We start from the raw sequence: 20,241 nt of genomic DNA on the forward strand, positions 1-20,241 counted from the left end.
GAACCCAGGATGTTGAACTTGCTAGGCAAGCGCTTTGCCATTGAGCTACATACCAACCCCCACTTTTCTCTTTAGTAAAAATAACTGCTGGTCAAGAGACCTAATTATAAATGTTTAGGTGTGACAGCAGAAAGATTAATTTTGGAAGTTTAAAGATTATCTTTAGTCTTAGTTTGTAAAATAGACTTATCCTACCGTGGTAGGACTTAACTCTTTTTTTATTTTTTTGCCAGTCCTGGGGCTTTGACTCAGGGCCTGAGTACTGTCCCTGGCTTCTTTTTGCCACTTTTTTCACTCTGCCACTTGAGCCACAGCACCACTTCTGGCCATTTTCTATATATGTGGTGCTGGGGAATTGAACCCAGGGCTTCATGTATATGCCACTAGGCCATATTCCCAGCCCCTTTTAAAAATTTTTTAAGACTATTTTTGTTCTTGTATCAGAAAGTATCACTTAAAAAAATTTTTCCACCTGAAGTGAGAAGACCAAACACCAGATAACTTTGATGCCAAAACTAAGTAAAAATATTGCTACCTAACATGAGATCCTAGGTTCAGTCCTGGGCATTGTATTATAGTACCTTGCTAATGATGAGTGGAATGGTCTGGTTTATTTTTTTGTTGTCAGTACTGTGGCTTGAACTCAGGACCTGGGCATTGTTCCTGAGCTTTTTTGGTCAGGGCTAGAGCATTTTATCACTTGAGACACAGCTAAGAGCCTCATGGACTTTTCTGTGTGGACTGGGTACATACTGTGATCCTCAGATTTCAGCCTTCTGAGTATCTAAGGATTACAAGGCACGAGAGCCACTGGCACCCAACCAAATGTTGTTTTGTGAGCTGAAAGAACACACAACCGGACCCCAGTACTCTCAACAGGAACAAACATACAAACCTCACTCACTTCAAGTGCTGTGTTTTCCTAAGAAAGGTAATCTACTTACTGTGGACTTTGAACATCTTTGTAAATTGCAAGTTAAACTGGAATACCCAATAGCTCTGCTAACAACTCTCAAAACCAGTATTCTGTTATCATGACTTCTATGGTCTAAAATTACCTCCTACACCCTACAATTCATTTAGCAGAGATTGATGTAAGTCCAATGGGTCCTCTGCTTTCTCAAATTTCCAAAGTACGAATGCACCATCAATCTTCTACTGTGCTGTTTTTACATTCTACCTATGTAGCTAGTAACCCTCTTTAAAATTAAGACAACTCTGATTGTAAAATCAGCGATACTATGGCATAATATCAGATTACCTAACAGTATACTTAACACTACAGCTAATATGAAAGCAAAATGTAGCAAGGTGCAGGTGGCTCATGCCTGTAATCCTATTTACTCAGGAGGCTGAGATCTGAGGATCGCAGTGAAACTAGCCCAGGCAGGACTCTTAACCTCCAGAAGAGGCCGAAGTGGTGCTATGTATGGTCCAGTGATAGTCCTAAGCAAAAGAAGGTCAGAGACCTAGAGGTTAAGCACCAGACAAAACAAAAACCAGGACATTATACACATACACAGGGGCAACCACCACTAAGGAAGTCACAAGATTAAAAAAAAAAAAAGCCAGCAAAGTACATTTTTTACTTTAACATGAATACATTTATTTTATGATAAAGTACCTTGTTCTGGCAGTTGTCTTAAACTGGCACTTGAAAAAAAAGTATTGTAAAGAACAAAGTTTTGGTTTGAAGATTCCATATTGTCAAATGTATTTTGATAATAAAAGCACTTATCTGATATTATCCATTTGCTTTTTTTTCTGTTATTCACAGAGACCTAAAACAAAAAAATAAACATTTAAGTTGTAGCTCATTAATGTTTAATTGGCTGATATCCTTTTCATAAATAGCAATTTGATTATAATTTCATGTATTTTCTAAGAACTCTCACCAACCTACAAAGCCCTCTAAAATGCTAAAAATGCCCTTACATTTCCTATGTAATAGTCAAACTTATATACATTACATACGTGTGTGTGTGTATGCATCTTTTTTTTAAGGCTTTTTACTGCAACAAGACCAAATTTATAAACCTCTCAGACTAGTTTAAAAACCAGAGTGGGCCTGGTAGAAGCCTGTAATCCTAATACTTGGGAAGTTACAGCCAAGACTTGACTTTAGGACTATTCTCAAATTGCTGAGGACCTGAGGTACAAGCAATGTGTACAGCAACAAGTCACAAAAATACTAATTTTTTTTCCAGAGCCTCTGAGTTTATCTAAATGCCTAGAAAACAATATACAAAGCTTGGAGAAGGGCTGGGAATATGGCCTAGTGGCAAGAGTGCTTGCCTCGTATACATGAAGCCCTGGGTTCGATTCCCTAAGCACCACATATATAGAAAATGGCCAGAAGTGGTGCTGTGGCTCAAGTGGCAGAGTGCTAGCCTTGAGCAAAGAGAAGCCAGGGACAGTGCTCAGGCACTGAGTCCAAGCCCCAGGACTGGCAAAAAACAAACAAAAAAAAAACTTGGAGTAATAATTTTTTAATGGAAATATAGTAATAGGATTTTTCATGCTAAAAGTTAGGGTCTCTAGGCCAGTGTAACCATAACAATTCAAGAAAACTAGCAACAAATTGCCCAAGAATTGTACTCATTACTTTTCTGTACAACACAGATGCCCCAATTGATGTGGCATATTTTTTATTTATATCTGTTTGTCATGGGGCTTGGGCCCTGTCCCTAACAAATTTTTGTTCAAAACTAGCACTCTACCACCTGGAGCCACAGCACCACTCCTGGTTTTTTGGTGGTTAACTGGAGATAAGAGCCTCAAGGACTTTCTTACCCAGGCTGGCTTTGAATTGTGATCCTCAGATCTCAGCCTTCTGAGTAGCTAGCATTACAGGTCTGAATCACTAGTGCCCACTTAAGTCCCATTTTTAAAAGTGGTCAAAACCTCCATAGTCTCACTAAGGAAAATATATGGATGGATGGTAAATGTGTCTATGAAAAAATGTTTATAATTTCCTAGGAAAATGTCAGGTACAGAGACACAAATCATTCCTAATATTCAGTTAAAAAGGCTTGACCACAAAGGTCACCTTTCTGTCAAACACTGCTGAGGATATTTGGTGCTGATGGAAAGTAAAATGGGATAGGTGCTTTGAAAAACGATTTGGCAGTTTCTTACAAGTTTTGATACTTGGCATATAAACCAGTGCTATTCCTGGCTATTTACTTAAGTGAGATAGCTTAGATTGTATGATTCATACATATACTGTTTGATATCAACTGTGTAACATTTTGAAAAGGCCAAACTACAGTACCAGGAAAAATAAGATTCTTAGGGTGGGAGGAGAAAAGCACAAGGCAATGTTCTGTAGTGATAGAAACATCCTAGAGTTTGATCATATTTAGTCATAAACCTTTAAACTTATTAATATTCACAAAATTGTACACAGTGAATTTTACTGTATATAGTGATAGCACAATAAAACAGATAAAGATAGGTTGGGTGTGAAGGTACATACTTGTAATCCTAGTGATTGGAGGCAGAAACTGGAAGAATCTTGGTACAAGGTAGCTCAGCCAAGGGAAAAAAAAAGTTAGCCAGACCCCATCTCAACAAATAAGCTGGGGGCTGGGAATATGGCCTAGTGGTAAAAGTGCTCGCCTCATATACATAAAGCCCTGGGTTCGATTCCTCAGCACCACATATATAGAAAAAACCAGAAGTGGCGCTCTGGCTCAAGTGGCAGAGTGCTAGCCTTGAGCAAAACGAAGCCAGGGACAGTGCTCAGGCCCTGAGTCCAGGCTCCAGGACTGGCAAAAACAAAAACAAACAAACAAAAAACAAATAAGCTGGGCTTACTGGTGCATGCCATGGTTCCAACTGTAGGAGGCACAGGAAAAAGATCAGTCATAGGCTGGCCCTGTATGGGATCCTGTATGAAAAAGTAAAGTCGAAAAGGGTTGATTGAGGGCATACATAGTTTAAGAGGTAGAGCCTAGCAAGTGTGAGCCCAAATTCAAACCCTAGTACCACTAAAATATTAAAAAGTAACTATAGCTTAAAGATAGCAATCTTTATTCGCAAAGTAATTTAAGATTTTTCTGAATATGCCTTCCACTGAATTATGTGCTTTGTGAATATGCCAATTACAAATCTATTCATCAGGTATTTTTAAACATTAGAATACTACAAATAAAAGTAATGTTTCTTTGAACACTCCACACCTTCAAGAAGTAACCAATATATTGTAGGTACTCTTCCAATTCTTCAAAAAACTAAATGCTGGTGATGTGATTATTATATAGACTGGAAGAGCAGGGTTCTTTTATGCTGGAGTTTATCTCTAACATGAATTATTTGAACTGGTTTTTATGTGTGCATTGGTCATGGAGCTTGAACTCAGGATCTAAGCACTCCCTGAGCTCTTCTGTTCAAGGCTAGTGCTCTACTACTTTAAGCCACAGCACTACTTCTGGTTTTTTGGTGGCTAACTAGAGATAAGAGTGTCATAGACTTTGCTACCTGGGCCACCTTTGAACTGTGATTCTCAGACCTCAGCCTCCACAGTAGCTAGGAGGATTATAGGCATTATATACAGGATTATATATAGGATTATATACAGTTCCCCGCTGAACTGTTTTTTCTCCCCCTAGCTAACAATACTAATAAACTACGAACAACGTAACTTGAGTTATTCTTAAGGCAACGACTAAGGAAATAGGAAAAACAGGAGAATCTGAAGTACAAAGGTATGAGCCACCAGCACCCAGCTTGTTCTTGGCTTTATTTTTTAAAATCTATCTATTTATTTATTTACTTATTTTTTTGCCAGTCCTGGGCCTTGGACTCAGGGCCTGAGCACTGTCCCTGGCTTCTGTTTGCTCAAGGCTAGCACTCTGCCACTTGAGCCACAACGCCACTTCTGGCCATTTTCTATATATGTGGTGCTGGGGAATCAAACCTAGGGCTTCATGTATATGAGTCAAGCACTCTTGCCACTAGGCTATATTCCCAGCCCCTTGGCTTTATTTTTTGAGATAGGTTTGCACTTTGAATTCCAAACTGGCTATGACTTTGAGATTCTCCTGCTTTAGCTTCCCAAGTTCTTGTATCTAGGCATGTACCGCCATGCCCTAACTGAAAAATCACTGATTATCATCCAAATGAGAGTATTATACAGGATATAAATAAAAGTACACTTCAGAAGTGGGGAAATGCATAGCAATTTACAGACCAGGCCCTCTCACAAGAGGTACTAGGAGAACATTCTAATGTGCAGGGGATGGAGAGCTAGGGCATCAGTAAGGAAGAAATTTTCAATTAGCCACTAATAGTCAGGGATTAACATGTATTTTTCTTATTCTACTAATAGGTCAAAGAGTACAGCTCTGACACAACAGGGCAGGTGTTGGTCACAGAAGAATCTGGCTCCGCTGCTGTAAAAGAATGGTATCACAAGGTTCCCTTCATAGCACTATTTTCAGGATTCACATTTATAATGAAAGCACACCATTTAGGCGGAGTTCATTTCATAGGGTTAAGTGACAGATATGCACACACTATTTTGGTTGCAAAGGACTTTCTAAATGAATTCTGTGGCAACTTTCAGTTGAAAGACAACCTGCATTCACAGTGTAGCCCATTTCTATTTATCATGATCTCTGACCCTTTCCTACTATAAGTAGAGCAAATGTGGCTGAGCACAGGTCTTATTTCTGGAAGGATAGTCTAGGGGAAATGAATAGAGATCCTTCATTTACAGGCAATGGAGTAATTTATTCACGCACTCAAACACATTTGATATGGAAAGCCTAAAGGAAAGCCACTATGCTGGCAAATAATACACTAAAAATTTCTGACAGCAAAAAGTTTCTCTTTCTTGATAAACCTATCTCTCAGAACACAAAGCCAAATGAAGTATTCTGAAAAGCAGTATTATGTGGAGACATGACATACCAATTTTACTCCCCCTCTAGATATCTGGATAGCTTCCAAAATGAAATTTCAGGAGCAGCTTTGAAAATGAAACTCGAATTAGTCTACTCTAAAATCTACTTTTTTATTCCCTAAATGGAAATCTGACAAAACAGGAAGTGCACAGAATAGGAAGCAACTTTTGTGGCTAAACTATTTACTGGGAACAGATTAGTTCATGATTATGTAATAAAATGCAGAACTTCAAAACTGAGAGGAAAACAAGTGTGACTCACCAGGGCCTCCCCAATATGAAAGTCTTAAAGCAGTATTAGGTGATACAAGAAAGTGGCTTTTCTTTTTACTATGCTCCTTTACATTAAAACCCTGTTTTCCTGTCCCATGACAAGACCTAATCCAACAAAATTACAGAAACACTAGAAATAGTTTTATGATTACATATACTCAAAGATTTTTAAACTGAAACCCCTTTGTACAACAACCTTAAGAATAATGAAAGAAATTTTAAAGTTTTTGTTTTTGTGAGAAATTCTAATTTGGCTTGAGGGAATCACTTAGGGAAATAATTTTTTATTACATTTGAAATAACTGTAAAACATAGGCCACTAATTGGGCTAAGAATTGTCAGCTCAGTAACATGTCAAAACCACCCCAGGCTAACAAACAATGGAAAAATGAGGCCCCCTCTCATGATTTTTCTTTTGGTACCAATACTGGGGTTTGAACTTACGGCATTGCATTCTTGCTTGGTTTTTTCTGCTCAAGGCCATCATTAGCCACACCTCCACTTTTGGCTTTTTAATCTAGTTAATTGGAGATTAGTGTTTCACATATTTTTCTGCCAGGTTCCTCAGACCTCAGCTTCCTGACTAGTTAGAATTACAGGCCTGGGCCACTAGGGCCTGGTGCCCCAAAGGATTATTTTCCAAGTGCTAGGGCAACAGCTAGAAGTCCCTTTGGCACCAAATAATTTGTGTATTAATTTTGTATGTGTGTGCTGGTCTTGGGTACTGAGCTCAGGGCCTAGGTGGTATCCCTAAATTTTTTACTTCAAGGCTCATACTCTCCCATTTGAGCCACAGCTCCATTTTCAGCTTTTTAGGCACAGATTTTCCTGCCCATGCTGGCTTTTAACTGTGACCCTCTCAGATCTCATCATCCTGAGTAGCTAGGATTACACGTGTAGTGCTGGATTGTATAATTTTATCCTATCACAGAGCTATCACCGTATATCTAAATACCACGTAACATTAAAATACTAAGCATGTGTAAAATACTATTATCTAATCAATTAACCCTTGCTTCCTTCAAAAAAGTTAAGTTGCCATCCATGTGATGCCAGGGAACTGATTCTGTGGATTCTATCATATTTTTTAAGAGTAATATATTGAAGTATACTAAATAGTTTACAAAAGTAGGAATTTCACTGTAATGAAAATACATGAATGATTTTGATTAGCTGTTATTTGAAATATATATTTTCCTAGCCAATAAGAACAATTAGAACTCTTGTTTTTTGCCAGTCCTGGGGCTTGAACTCGGCCGGAGCACTCTCCCTGGCTTCTTTTTGCTCAAGGCTAGCACTCTGCCACTTGAACCATAGTGCCACTCCTGGCTTTTTCTATAAATGTGGTGCCGAGGAATCAAATCCAGGACTTCATGTATGCGATGAAAGCATTCTACCACTAGGTTACACTCCCAGTCGTGACTCAGTTTCTAAAACCTCAAGTGTCTTAAGTGACTGCTCAGGGTGTTCTTGAATGTACAAGCACCAATAAACCATATTTTTCTTGGCATGTATTTGCCTATTAAGTGCCATCTTATAACTTGCTGCACCTTTTATAAACTTTCATTCCATAAAAGAGTGCTTTCTAAATGTCAAGACCTGTGATGGGTTCTAAACCTACCAACGTTGAATACCATACAGTTCTGTCTAGAAGGACTTCATAACAAAGGACATATAAAAGCTAAAATGTAATACAGAAAGTAGAAAACATGGGTAGATTACCTATAGTACAGTAACAGAGCTATCAAGAACTTAGTACTTAAAAGGAGCTTTAGCATGTAGAGATTGGGCAACATTCTAGACAATGGAAAGAAGACAGTGGAAAACAAGGCTTGTTGCTTAGGGAAACAATGACATCTACCTAAGCACATGGCATTTCAAGGGAAGAAATAGAAAATAAGGCTGGAAAGTGGTAAATGACCTTCAGAAAGGTCTCAAAAACAAGACAAAAAAAGTCTAGGATATTTTAATTGTATTTGTATATATACTTATAACCTAAACATTTAAAGCTCCCCTGAAATGGCACACCTATACTAATCTTAAACATCGCCCCTTACAATAACACCACTAAAATCTGAGTACTTCCTAAATACTCAACATCATTCTAAGCACTTTGCACTTTACACAAATTAACTTAGGTAACACTAACCCCAATCTTGTCATGTGACTTCTATTACCCTCCATATGTGGAAATTAGGTGGAAAATATAAACATATAGGAAAGCATATATTTATATATGCATGTATAAACTGACTAAAGGATGGTACATTCAGGGGATAAGCCCAATGGTGTAACTCCTCTGGAACAAGGAATGAAATGTTTAACTACTAGATGAATACCAGGAAGCTGAAACATGTTGAGGGGAGAGAGTAGGAAAGGATGACACACAAAAGGATTGAGGAGGGATAAGTAAATGCAGTCATAATATCCAATATATTTTATGTAAAAATCGAACTAACGAGGGTAGGGATGGGATCGAGAAAATGGGGAAAATGATGGAAGAGGTGGCATTGATCAAAATGCATTGGCATTGTATTCATAGTCTGTGTGGAACTGAAAACTCTTTGTATAACAATAAAAATTTTAAATTAAAGAAAAAGAAAAACATGTCCTAACTACCCTCGTTATAAAAATGACTGGCCAAACATGTACTTTCTAAAGGTAGACACAACTTTTCTATTCTTTATTTCTGAAAATGATTTGTTTCCTCCTAGGGGGAGGGTAGACTAGGGTACTGAACTCAGGGTCTTATGCAGACTATTCTTCTACCCAAGCTTTGCTCCAGTTTCTTTGCCCATTAGTTATTTTGGAGGTAGAGCCCTGCTTTATGCCCAGGCAAGCCTGGGCTGCACTTCTCAGACTTGTGCTTCTCCCTAGCTGAGATGACAGGTACTTACCAATGCACACAGCCACTGTGCTTTTCTATGACTAGGATAGTAGGCATGCAACACTATACCTAGCCATTGATTGAGATGGAATCTAGAAAGTTCTTTTTTTCCTGGCTGGCATCAAGCGATGACTCCTGATATCTATCTCCCAAGTTACTAGGATTACAAGGCTTGAGCCAGTGCCTAGAGTGCCTAGCCTAGCTCCTGAAGCAATAAACCACACATAAAAGTACAAACTTAGCACAACTTTATGGATATATTACTTTTTGCAAAAGAATTTTGTCATTGGAACACCACATCAGCATTATAATGGAAAAACTTTTTAAAAATTGTTGGTGTGGGGGCTGGGGATATAGCCTAGTGGCAAGAGTGCCTGCCTCGGATACACGAGGCCCTAGGTTCGATTCCCCAGCACCACATATACAGAAAACGGCCAGAAGCGGCGCTGTGGCTCAAGTGGCAGAGTGCTAGCCTTGAGCGGGAAGAAGCCAGGGACAGTGCTCAGGCCCTGAGTCCAAGGCCCAGGACTGGCCAAAAAAAAAAAAAAAAAAAAAAAAAATTGTTGGTGTGGGTCTTGAACTCAGCTGTCCCTGAGCTTTTCCACTCAAGGCTGGCACTCTACCACTTTGAGCCACAGTGCCACTTTCAGGTTTTGGTGGTTAATTGGAGGTGAAGAATCTCACAGGCTTTTCTGCCTGGGTTGGCTTTGAACGGCAATCTTCAGATATCAGCATCCTGAGTAGCTAGGATTATAGGCTTGAGCCATAGCACCTAGAAGAAAAACTTTTATTTGCTGTTTAATGAGATTAAAGACAGTCCAGATATATGTAATAAAGAAGCTCATACACTGTCCTAAGAGGCCCCAGAAAGGTCAGGCTTTAGAAAAGCTGGTGGAGAAATGGAATCAAGAAGGAAAATATTGTTTACTGTGATTAGTACCTAACTGATCATTTAGAAGACTTGTTTTTTTGCTTGAAACAAAATCAGAATTTTCCCTTTGCCAACCCAAGCAAGAAAAAGCAAGGAAAAGCAGTCACAGTGGGAAGCTGTAAGAGATTCCCTGGAAGAATACTGACAATTAGCCAATTCCTGAACTTTTATTTTGGTGCCAGTCCTGGGCTTAAACTCAGGGCCTATACACTGTCTCAGAGCATTTTTGCTCAAGGCTAGTGCTCTAACACTTGAGCTATAGCTCCACTTCCAACTTTGTTGAGGTAGTTAAATGGAGATAAAAGTCTCATAGGCTAAGGTGGCTTTGAATCAAGAGCCTCTGATCTCAGCCTCCTAAGTAAATATGATTACAGTTGTGAGCTATCAGTGCCCAGATTTTTGTACCTATTGAATCAGCAAAAATTATAATTACTGATCAGAAACCAGTGGCTAAACTCCTAAGGAGGATGATAAAATATTCATACAATGATCCTCTAAATCAATTGTAAAAGAACAGTCCACATGAACAAAAATACTGAATAAATATAGATTAATTGTACCACAATACTGAAAGCCTTGGAAACCCAAATTAGGCAATGGAAAATGGTGGAATATTTTTAGACATGAAAATTACTACAGCAATCTTGTGGTAAGACTGGATATAACATTAAAAAAACTATTAAGGACTAAAGAAAACATATGGTTAATCACTTAGAAAATTAGACAAAAATAATCTTATGATTTCTGCTCACAACCTAGTTTTCCAAAGCGTTCTAGAAACCCATATACAGGGCAAAACCCTAAAGGATTCAGATGTACAGAATCCTAGAAGCATTGACAAGGTCAGCCCCACAGTTTCCAAACCCATTCTTTAGCCATTACTCTTTTCTAATTGGTTTATTAACTGTTTGAAATATAGCTTCCCTTATATAATCACATTCTTGCCTATAGAATGTCTTTTCTTCTAATTTTATAGATTACATATCATTATCATTAAAAAGCCTTCAAAGACCTTCTAAGTTTCCTTTTGTTTTGTTCTTATGGTGCTGAGAATACAAACTATGACTTTATGCATGCTAATCATGTGTTCTACCACTGAACAATATCTCACCAGCCTTTCTACTCTACTTTCTTAAAGCAATGTTTCTTTAATGTCTAGATATGCTTGTATATGAGGGTTCATTATTAAAAGTCATTAAATCTTTTGAAATAACTGTTCAGATTAACTTTCCACATTTCTTTATTCTTTTATTGATAGCTCTTTGAACACAAATCTTTGTAGGAATCCAGATCTGCCTAAACCCAAACCCTAAAGCATGCTGTCATTCTAGTTTGAACTATATGTGACCAAAACCATAATCTATGATTCCATGTAACCATATAAACAGAGAGGATATCTATTCTATCAAGGCCAAAGAACACATAGATATTTTAGAGTATACTTTCATTACTAGTAAATTATGTAACTTTCCCCCAAATAACTAGACCTTTAAGAAAGCAGCTATATTATTCAATGTAAGGAATTGTATTTCTCAACATATACTTAAGCGTCCAGAGACAACTGTACAGCCAAATAAGTTCTACCATTTTCAAAAAAACAGAAAGACAGATGTACAGTCAATGTTCAGTTTTGATTACTTAAGGATAAAAAATAGTTACATACAAGAGCCAGGCACCAGTGGCTCACACCTATAATCTTAGCTACTGACAAGGGTGAGATCTGAGGATCACAGTTCAAAGCCAGCCTGTCCTGGCCCTGAGTTCAAAGCCTGGGAACTAAACAAAAAATAAAATAAATTATGTACCAGAAATAAAAATTTTAATACAAATGGCAGATCCATCTTTTACATATTATAAACCCTGTAGAATTCTTCCACAAAGTCAATCTTATTCTGAAAGATCAAGAATTCTTTTGAGTATGTTATAGCTTAGACACAGTTTCATTTTGTAGGAATTAATTAGTCTCACTAAAATAAGTTGCAAAGGTGCAATTCTATAATTTCTTTCAAAATGAAATATAAGGTGGTCTGAGCCAGTTAATATTCATCTATAATCATCTCCCATTAAGGTAAAATGCTTATGAAAGGACTGAATAAAAAAGTCTTGTGGTAACTTGTTTATACAGTGTATGTGTCTGTGTGTGTGTATGCCTATGTACACTAGTACAAGGGCTTGAACTCAGGGACGGCATGGTCCATCAGGTGAATGCTCTACTACTTGAGTCAGAGCTCCACTTTCAGCTTTCTGTGGATAACTGAATATAAGTTTCAGTCTTCCCTGCCATGGGCTGGCTTTGAACTATGATCCTCAGATTTCAGCTTGAGTAGCTAGGATTACAGACATGACTCACTTGCTTCTGATGTTAATACATTCTTCTTGAGTTCTTCAAGTATATGTTATTTTATTAACAATTACAAATCAACTCAAGTATTGAGTGTAGAACATTAAAGCTGAAGGTTAAAATACTATCTATGGAACATTATTAATTTTCAGAAGAGAAGTACTGTTAAAAACGTACACTATGGGGCTGGGAATATGGCCTAGTGGCAAGAGTGTTTGCCTCGTATACATGAAGCCCTGGGTTCAATTCCTCAGCACCACATATGTAGAAAACAGCCAGTAGTGGCTCTGTGGCTCAAGTTGCAGAGTGCTAGCCTTGAGCAAAAAAGAAGCCAGGGACAGTGTTCAGGCCCGGAGCTTAAGGCCCAGGACTGGCCAAAGAAAAGAAAAACAAAAAATGTACATTAGCTTATTATTTTATACATTTTGTATCCAAATGTACACAGATCCTCAAGAAATATTTAGAGGGCTGGGGATATAGCCTAGTGGCAAGAGTGCCTGCCTCGGATACACGAGGCCCTAGGTTCGATTCCCCAGCACCACATATACAGAAAACGGCCAGAAGCGGCGCTGTGGCTCAAGTGGCGGAGTGCTAGCCTTGAGCGGGAAGAAGCCAGGGACAGTGCTCAGGCCCTGAGTCCAAGGCCCAGGACTGGCCAAAAAAAAAAAAAAAAAAAAAGAAATATTTAGAGAACTTACTACCTGTGAGGTTGGAAACTGTTAGCAGTGATTAAAAACATTTACTGCCAGGCAGGTACTGGTGGCTCACTAAGCTAACTCCCAAGTTTATTTGTGTGTGTGTACTTCTAATTCTAGAAATTTAGTCCTGGGGCTAGGAATATGGCTTAGTGGCAAGAGTGCTTGCCTTGTATACATGAAGCCCTGGGTTCGATTGCTCAGCACCACATATATAGAAATTAGCCAGAAGTGGTGCTGTGGCTCAAGTGGCAGAATGCTAACCTTGAGCAAAAAGAAGCCAGGGAGAGTGCTCCGGCCCTGAGTTCAAGGCCCAGGACTGGCCAAAAACAAAACAACAACAACAACAAAAAAGAAATTTAGTCTAAAGCAATGACAAGGATGTGAAATATCTAGATGCTTAGAATTTTTGGTCAGTGATATGAATCCTTGGGCACAATATTTTGCAAGACATGCTCAATGATATTTACTGGCATGTATTTGCTGTTAGGAAAATAAACAAGACTTTGCAACATTGGACTGGAGATGTAACTCAATGGTTAGGCACTCGGCAAGTGTGCACAAGGTCCTAGATTTGATCTTTAGCAATACAAGTAGCAATTATGATACACAGATCATATATGAAACTATGAAGCCATGAAAGATGCTTCATAGACAAAGTTATTTGGGGGATACAGGACTCAGAGTTAAAAGTGCCTTTCTGGCAAGTGTAAGGTCATGAATTCAAACACAAGGATCTAAAAATGATCGAAAAAATTAAATTTCTCCCATAAGCAAAAAGGATAACAAAGTGATTACAAGTATATCTAAAAAACAAAACAATAAAAAGCTCTGTATAACATTATATGTAAAATATGAATTCTAATTAGTTTTTATGGAAGGAATACATATTTGTATTTTCATTTTGTAATTTCCAAATGTCCACTGACATGGATTGTGTATCTAGACTACTCACAGTGCTAATTGGAAGATTTTATCATAAAACACCACATCAAGAGGCTCATTAAGCAGTTATTTGAATTCTTGATCAAACAAAACACCTTTCAACTAACATTCTACTATTTATCCACCAGTCCACAGAAAATTTCGTCAAGATTTTTAGAATACATAAGTACTCACCTCTAACATACTGGAGCATGTGCCACTGACATGCATAATCTTCACACAACTGCCAAGACACAAACAAAACAATAAATGCTTGTGACTAGGTCACTCAGCAGAAACACTGATATATATTTGACATTCTTAATTTTTGTTTTTTTTTGGCACCGGTCCTAGGGCTTGAACTCGGGTCCTGGACGCCGTCTCCGAGCTTTCGTCCTCTAGGTTGGCTAGAGCTCTACCACTTGAGCCACAGCTCCACTTCTGACTTTTTTGGTGTTTAACTGGAGATAAACTTTCCTGCCCGGGCTGGCTTTGAAACGTTATCCTCAGAGCTAGGATTACAGGCATGAGCCACTAACGCCCAGCACATTTGACATTCTTAATGAATAATTCTGAAGGGGGAAAAATCAGGTATGAATAACAAAAAAGTGGATTCGGCTTTAGGTAAAACGTCCTCTTGTGGAACTAACTTGAAAGTATGTGGACTTGTCAAGATCATCTCAGAGTCTTCGGTCATTCCTTCAAACCACTTGTCCAAGGCACTATTTAGAATGAGAAGTTTCGGTATGGATTCAGTAGACAAGACCCAGCTCGCGTTCCTTTCGGCGTGGGGACTAGGGCGCTCCGCCTCAGGTCACAGGGAGCGAGCGGCTTGCCAGCGGCCAGGACGACCCCGTTTCCCGCTTCCGCTGGGCCTGGGCGCCCCCACACGCAGAGCTTGCGAGGACCACCTCTCCTTCCCCGTCCGCACTAACGAGACCCCCGCGGTCCGGGCCACACGGCCGGGCCCCTCGCACGCGCCTCGGGGCGGAACAGTGCTCGGAGAGAAGTCCGGAGAATCACGACCCTGCGCCCCCACCCCCTGGAGAACCTGCGTGTCCAGGCCGCAGAAGAAGCCTCGCCTCTCCAGGCATCCCGCCTCCTCCGCGCACCGCCACCCCCCCCCCATCCCCCGCCGGCAGGACTGACTTCACCATGGCCGCCTCCGGCTCCTTCATTTCCGGTGCCGGTGCCGCCGCCGGAGCTGCGCCATCCTCCGGTCGCCTGGATAAGCATAGCCTTCGGCTCACCTTTCAGACGGCTCTGCGACTCCCCCCTACCTCTGCTAGGTGCTGTCTCGGGGTGAACAGTGGATGGGTACCACACTAAAATGAGTCACTCGGAAAAAGGCGGGGAAAGGCATTCTGCTCCGAGCACACCAGAAACAGAAAACGCGAAAGCGCTGCGACCACTGCTGCCGGGACAAAATGGCGCCGAGAAGCCTGTTTCGCGCAGGCGCCTGGAGGAGCGCCTGCCCCGCCCCCCACCCCCTCAGTGCGAAGTCCCTGGCCGCAGTTCTGGTGTTCTGTTTCCATGGGATACTCCACTGCCAATCCTCGGACCGAACTGCTCTTCCTGACCCCTCCGTTCTCCAATCAGTGCTCAGTCAAGCACATCCGGAGTCATCTCTACCAATCACGTTCCAGAAGTTGCTTACTCAATCTTCGTTCCTCCAATAACGTTGTCGTTCGCAGAAGACCAATCAGAAGTGGCAGATGTCCTACCTGCTGTTTTTCTTACCAATCGTTGAAGTTTCAGAGCTACATCCAATGAGAACGGCAGGTCCCGAGCTCCAATCCGAAGCTCTTCGGCGTCATGAACAGCCAATAGGAGTTCGTGTGGAAGCGAGTCTGCTCAACAGCTTGTTATTTGGTGGATTGTGGCAGTAAATCGGGGCGAGTGGGGGAACCCGGCGCAGGAACTGCCGCCGCGACCGGGAGTGGTGCTTCCCGGACGGGGGCCCACGGCGATCAGTGGGGCGGAGGACTTGCGGGCTGACAGCGCACACTTCACCCGCAGTAGGTAGGGCGGGAGAAGGGAAGCGGGGTACACTGAATGGACGGAGCCGCAGTAGCAGCTGGTGCTGCTGACCAGGGTCCCGGTGCAGTTGGTAGCTTTTGAGGTGGAGAGAAGGATGCCAGGCTAGCGGTGCAGCCAGCGCAGGGATAAAGTCGGGGTGCAGTGGACGCAACTGCAGGAACCGCCGCCGCAGCCGCCTCCTCGGCTGCTTCCCCGGGTGCCCCGGGAAAATGGCTGTGGGGTTGGCCGCGCTGCTAAGTTTGATTCCGTTGCGGCCGGGAGCGGGTTGCTTGTGGGGGGAACCGGCCCCCAACTCCACTGGGCGTCCTCTCCCGGTGGAGTCCGTGGCAGGACCCCTGGGGGTTTGATTGAGACTGGTTCCTCTCCGGGCTGTACAAAAAAGTTGCGGCGGGCGCGGAAGGAGGCGCCGGCTGCCGCGGTGCGGTTCCCCTCCCCTCCCACACCCTGTCCGGGCCGCCTCCCCTCCTCCTCTCCGCCCCCTCCCTCGCGCGGGGGTCCCCTCGGGTTCCCGGCTCCCCGCTGCAGGCCGCCGCCCCTGCCCTTTCGGGCGAAGGAGTGCTTCTCCTTTCCGACGCGGAGCAGAGCGGAGGCAAGAGAGCAATGGCGCCCTGACACTCTACTGCCGCCACCGCGGGCCGGGGCGGGCCGAGGGGGCCGAGCGGCGGAGGCGGGGCGCGGGCCAAAGTCGGGGTATCCGGGAATCGGCTGAGGGGGGGGCGGGGGGCGAGGTGGCTGTCGGGGGGGGGGGGGCTGGGTGGCCATCCCTGTTGGGGGACCCAGGGAGCGCCAGACCATATTCTGGCCCTTTTCCTGGGCGATCGGACCTAGGGCTCCGGAGTTGGGCTTTCCAGGTCAAAGTGGCCCGAGAGGTGGGGGCGCGGTGGGCCGCTGTCGAGCTCCCGGGCGGAGCGGGCTGCCCTTTGGCGCGCGTGAGACTGACTGCCCGCTGGCTCCTACCTTCTCTGCCTGCCTTCGAAGTGGGTCTGAGCCCTAGGCTGGGGAAGGATGGCGCCCCTCCCCGCTGGCATTTGTTTACTTTCTTTCCCCCATCCCTCCCGCTTTTGGCTAATTCTGTGCTTGTCTTTCCCCTCTCCATGATTCTAGTGACTGGGGAGATAACTCATTGAGCTGGAACCTCACCGATCACCAATAAAAATGAAGGTAAGTGGAGTCAACTCTCTTGAACCTCGTGCCCGGGACATTGACAGTTGTGAGGCTGCTGTCCTAGAATGTCTTTTTTGTTGTTGTTACTAAAGGATTTCTGTACTAAGCAGCACTTTTTGGGTTAGCAAATGAATTTTTCTACTAAGCAGCACTTTTAGAGAAAGGGAACAGACGTGTGGATGGGTGAGAAATATAGGTCTGAATGTAGTCAGCTCAGTTCTGTGTAGCAGCTCCTTGGAAAGGCTGCTGCAGGCTTTCAATTGTTGACCATTGGGCTAGTATTTTTAAACACTTCCTGTGTTGGCAGCAACCTTTGCAGAAGTAAAGCTTTTGTCCTGCTTTGGTTCTTTGGGGGATTTTTTTTTTTGAGATTTTTTTTTTCTTCCACACTGCCACAAAAAATAAGTGGTCTGAATAGAGTAAGAGAAAGAGAAAGGATATATGGCTTGGATTAAGAAGGTACCATTTGTTCTGGGCATAAAGCACTTGTGTGGTTATATTTTAGGTTGGACTAAAACTTTGTAGCACTTAATTTTAGTTCTATCTTTATATTTAAAAAATGTATGTCCATACTAAATATGTATATATATATATGTATGTGCGTTTTTATAATGCCTTATCTTGGAAGCATAAGTGAGTAGATGATTAAAAGGAAAGAAAGACATTACAACATTCTTCAGGGTGCCCTGGCTATTGAATATTTCCGATTAGATATTCATTGGTCAGTGCTATTTCTCTTCAATTTGCACTTTTGCTAAATGCGGTGATTTTTATTTTTTTTTATTTTATTATTTTTTTTTTTTTGGCCAGTCCTGGGCCTTGGACTCCGGGCCTGAGCACTGTCCCTGGCTTCTTCCCGCTCAAGGCTAGCACTCCGCCACTTGAGCCACAGCGCCGCTTCTGGCCGTTTTCTGTATATGTGGTGCTGGGGAATCGAACCTAGGGCCTCGTGTATCCGAGGCAGGCACTCTTGCCACTAGGCTATATCCCCAGCCCTGATTTTTATTTTTTGTTAGTACTGGTATCCCTTATTTTTGCTCAAGGCCTGTGCTCTGCCTCTTGAGCTAAGACTTCCCCTGTGGCTTTTTTGTGGTTACATGGAGACAAGAGTCTCATAGATTTTCTTGACTGGGCTGACTTCAAACTGGGATTCTCAAAACTCAGCTTCCTGAGTAGCTAGGATTATAAGCGTGAACCAATGGCATCTAGTCAAAATGATGTGATTTAAAATTGCTGGATTCATGTCACATGTACTGTTTTTGTGTATTAAGCTTTGAAATTTATTATTTTCTTAATTTGCTCTTTCCTGTTTTCTTGAAGTAGGTGACAGCTCTAACCTTTAGGATTACTAGGGAAAACTTCCTGAAAAATGAAATACTGTGTGCTGCTTTAAAAACACAGCTAAAGAAAATACCTTTTTACTTAGCGGTGTTGTATTTAACTTGTATGAATACATATCACTTTTAAAAAGCATAGGTAAAATGACAGACTGAGATAACAATAATTTTGGAACTGACTAGTGTAGAATTTCTTACCTCTTTCTGTGTATCATTGTGATGATGGCCATTTGCTAAAAGTAAAATTGCTTTTTTTGGTACTGATTCTGGGACTTGAACCCAGGGCCTGAGCCACTTCCATTTTTTTTTTCTTTTGGTAGTTTATTAGAGATAAGAGTCTCAAAGACCTGCCTCCCTGGCTGCCTTGAAACCCAAATCTTCAGATATCAGTCTCCTGAGTAGCTAGGATTGCAAGTGTGAGCTACTGGCACCCAGCTGCCTTTTCTGAATAAAGATTTTTCTTAAATTCTTTTTAAAATACTAAGAAAATTCTGTAGTAAACTATGTGTGACTACAGTCTTGAGCCCTAAGTTCGTACCTTCATCCAGTGAGCTCAATTCAGACTTAAACATTTTAAGTGAATCATTTAGCTGCAAAAAGCTAAAGGGTTGACTTTGTTTCTTATCTATACCTAAAAAGATGTTGCCTTTATAAAGATTTGTATCACTGAACATTTAGTCATGCACTTGGTATTTCTATTAATTTAAACCCAAAATTATCAAGAGACCAGAAATGTTCTTACTGATGAGTTAAAATGTTCATGCTACATATGTAGATATATAATATTATATACATGTGTGTATATATTCACATCCCATGTGAATATATATATATATATTCATACATTGACTGTAGAGGTTTTTTTTTGTTGTTGTTGTTTTTTCCAGTCCTGGGCCTTGGACTCAGGGCCTGAGCACGATCCCTGACTTCTTTTTGCTCAAGGCTAGCACTCTTGCACTTGAGCCACAGTGCCACTTCGGGCTTTTTCTGTATATGTAGTGCTGAGGAACCAAACTCAGGGATTCATGCATGCAAGGCAAGCACTCTATCGATAGGCCATATGCTCTACCCCATAGAGTTTTTAAAAATTGTAAAAAAAAAAATTATTACATTTCTTGATTGATAATTTCTAATTACAGCTTTAAGACTTTGTACTGCATCAAGACTTCAATATATTTTAAAAAGTATTCTTAATACAGGTTTGTTTTAGGGGTATTTTTTAAATTGTTGATGATAGCAATAAGCAAATGATTTGACTGTTGTAATTACTTTGAGTATAAAACCTTTGCATTACTACTGCAGTTGGAGTAGGGAAAGCAGAGGTGGTGTTCATTCTGTGTTCCTTTCCTAGGCGGCAGATGAGCCGGCCTATCTCACAGTGGGAACGGATGTCAGCGCCAAGTACCGAGGTGCCTTCTGTGAGGCAAAGATTAAAACAGTGAAAAGGCTAGTGAAAGTGAAGGTAATACATTCATTTTAATGTAATGGTTTTATTAATTGGAGGCATTGAGGTTTCATTGAGGGGGAGACTGCAAATGATGATTTTGTTGATTGAATCAATACTATGGTGACAGCCACTTGTATATCCTAAACTTGCAGGGAGGCACTGTTGGAACTGAGGAATAAGAACCCAAAATGAGCAGTCATTCCAAAATGTACTATCAGAATTTCATGCTCACATATTCCCATCATGTGGATTGTTCCTGTTTGTGGTGGTGTACTTACTTACTTAAGCTATAAT

General features: G+C 41.4%; 1 protein-coding gene and 1 long non-coding RNA gene across 3 annotated transcripts in view; one reads left to right on the forward strand and one right to left on the reverse strand.

The window, feature by feature from the left end:
• Positions 1-1,562: 1,562 nt before the first annotated feature.
• On the reverse strand, positions 1,563-15,696 carry LOC125362923. Its single transcript, XR_007213150.1, has 4 exons — positions 15,109-15,696; positions 14,155-14,203; positions 3,820-3,892; positions 1,563-1,781 (listed from the first exon to the last, which is right to left on the reverse strand). It is a non-coding gene; the product is annotated as an uncharacterized LOC125362923 (long non-coding RNA).
• A 133-nt stretch (positions 15,697-15,829) lies between these two features.
• Positions 15,830-20,241, forward strand: part of Arid4a (AT-rich interaction domain 4A) — an 85,184-nt gene continuing 80,772 nt past the window's right edge. Inside the window, exons 1-3 of one of the 2 annotated variants that reach the window (XM_048361859.1) lie at positions 15,830-15,981; positions 17,104-17,160; positions 19,852-19,962. In XM_048361859.1, the coding sequence (XP_048217816.1) occupies positions 17,155-17,160; positions 19,852-19,962 (117 nt within the window). In that variant the 5' untranslated portion in view covers positions 15,830-15,981; positions 17,104-17,154. The remainder of the gene's footprint in view (positions 15,982-17,103; positions 17,161-19,851; positions 19,963-20,241) is intronic. The other variant, XM_048361860.1, reaches the window with a different exon arrangement.

The sequence above is a fragment of the Perognathus longimembris genome, chromosome 14 (genome assembly GCF_023159225.1).
Source record: "Perognathus longimembris pacificus isolate PPM17 chromosome 14, ASM2315922v1, whole genome shotgun sequence".
Classification (NCBI taxonomy): Eukaryota; Metazoa; Chordata; class Mammalia; order Rodentia; family Heteromyidae; genus Perognathus; species Perognathus longimembris.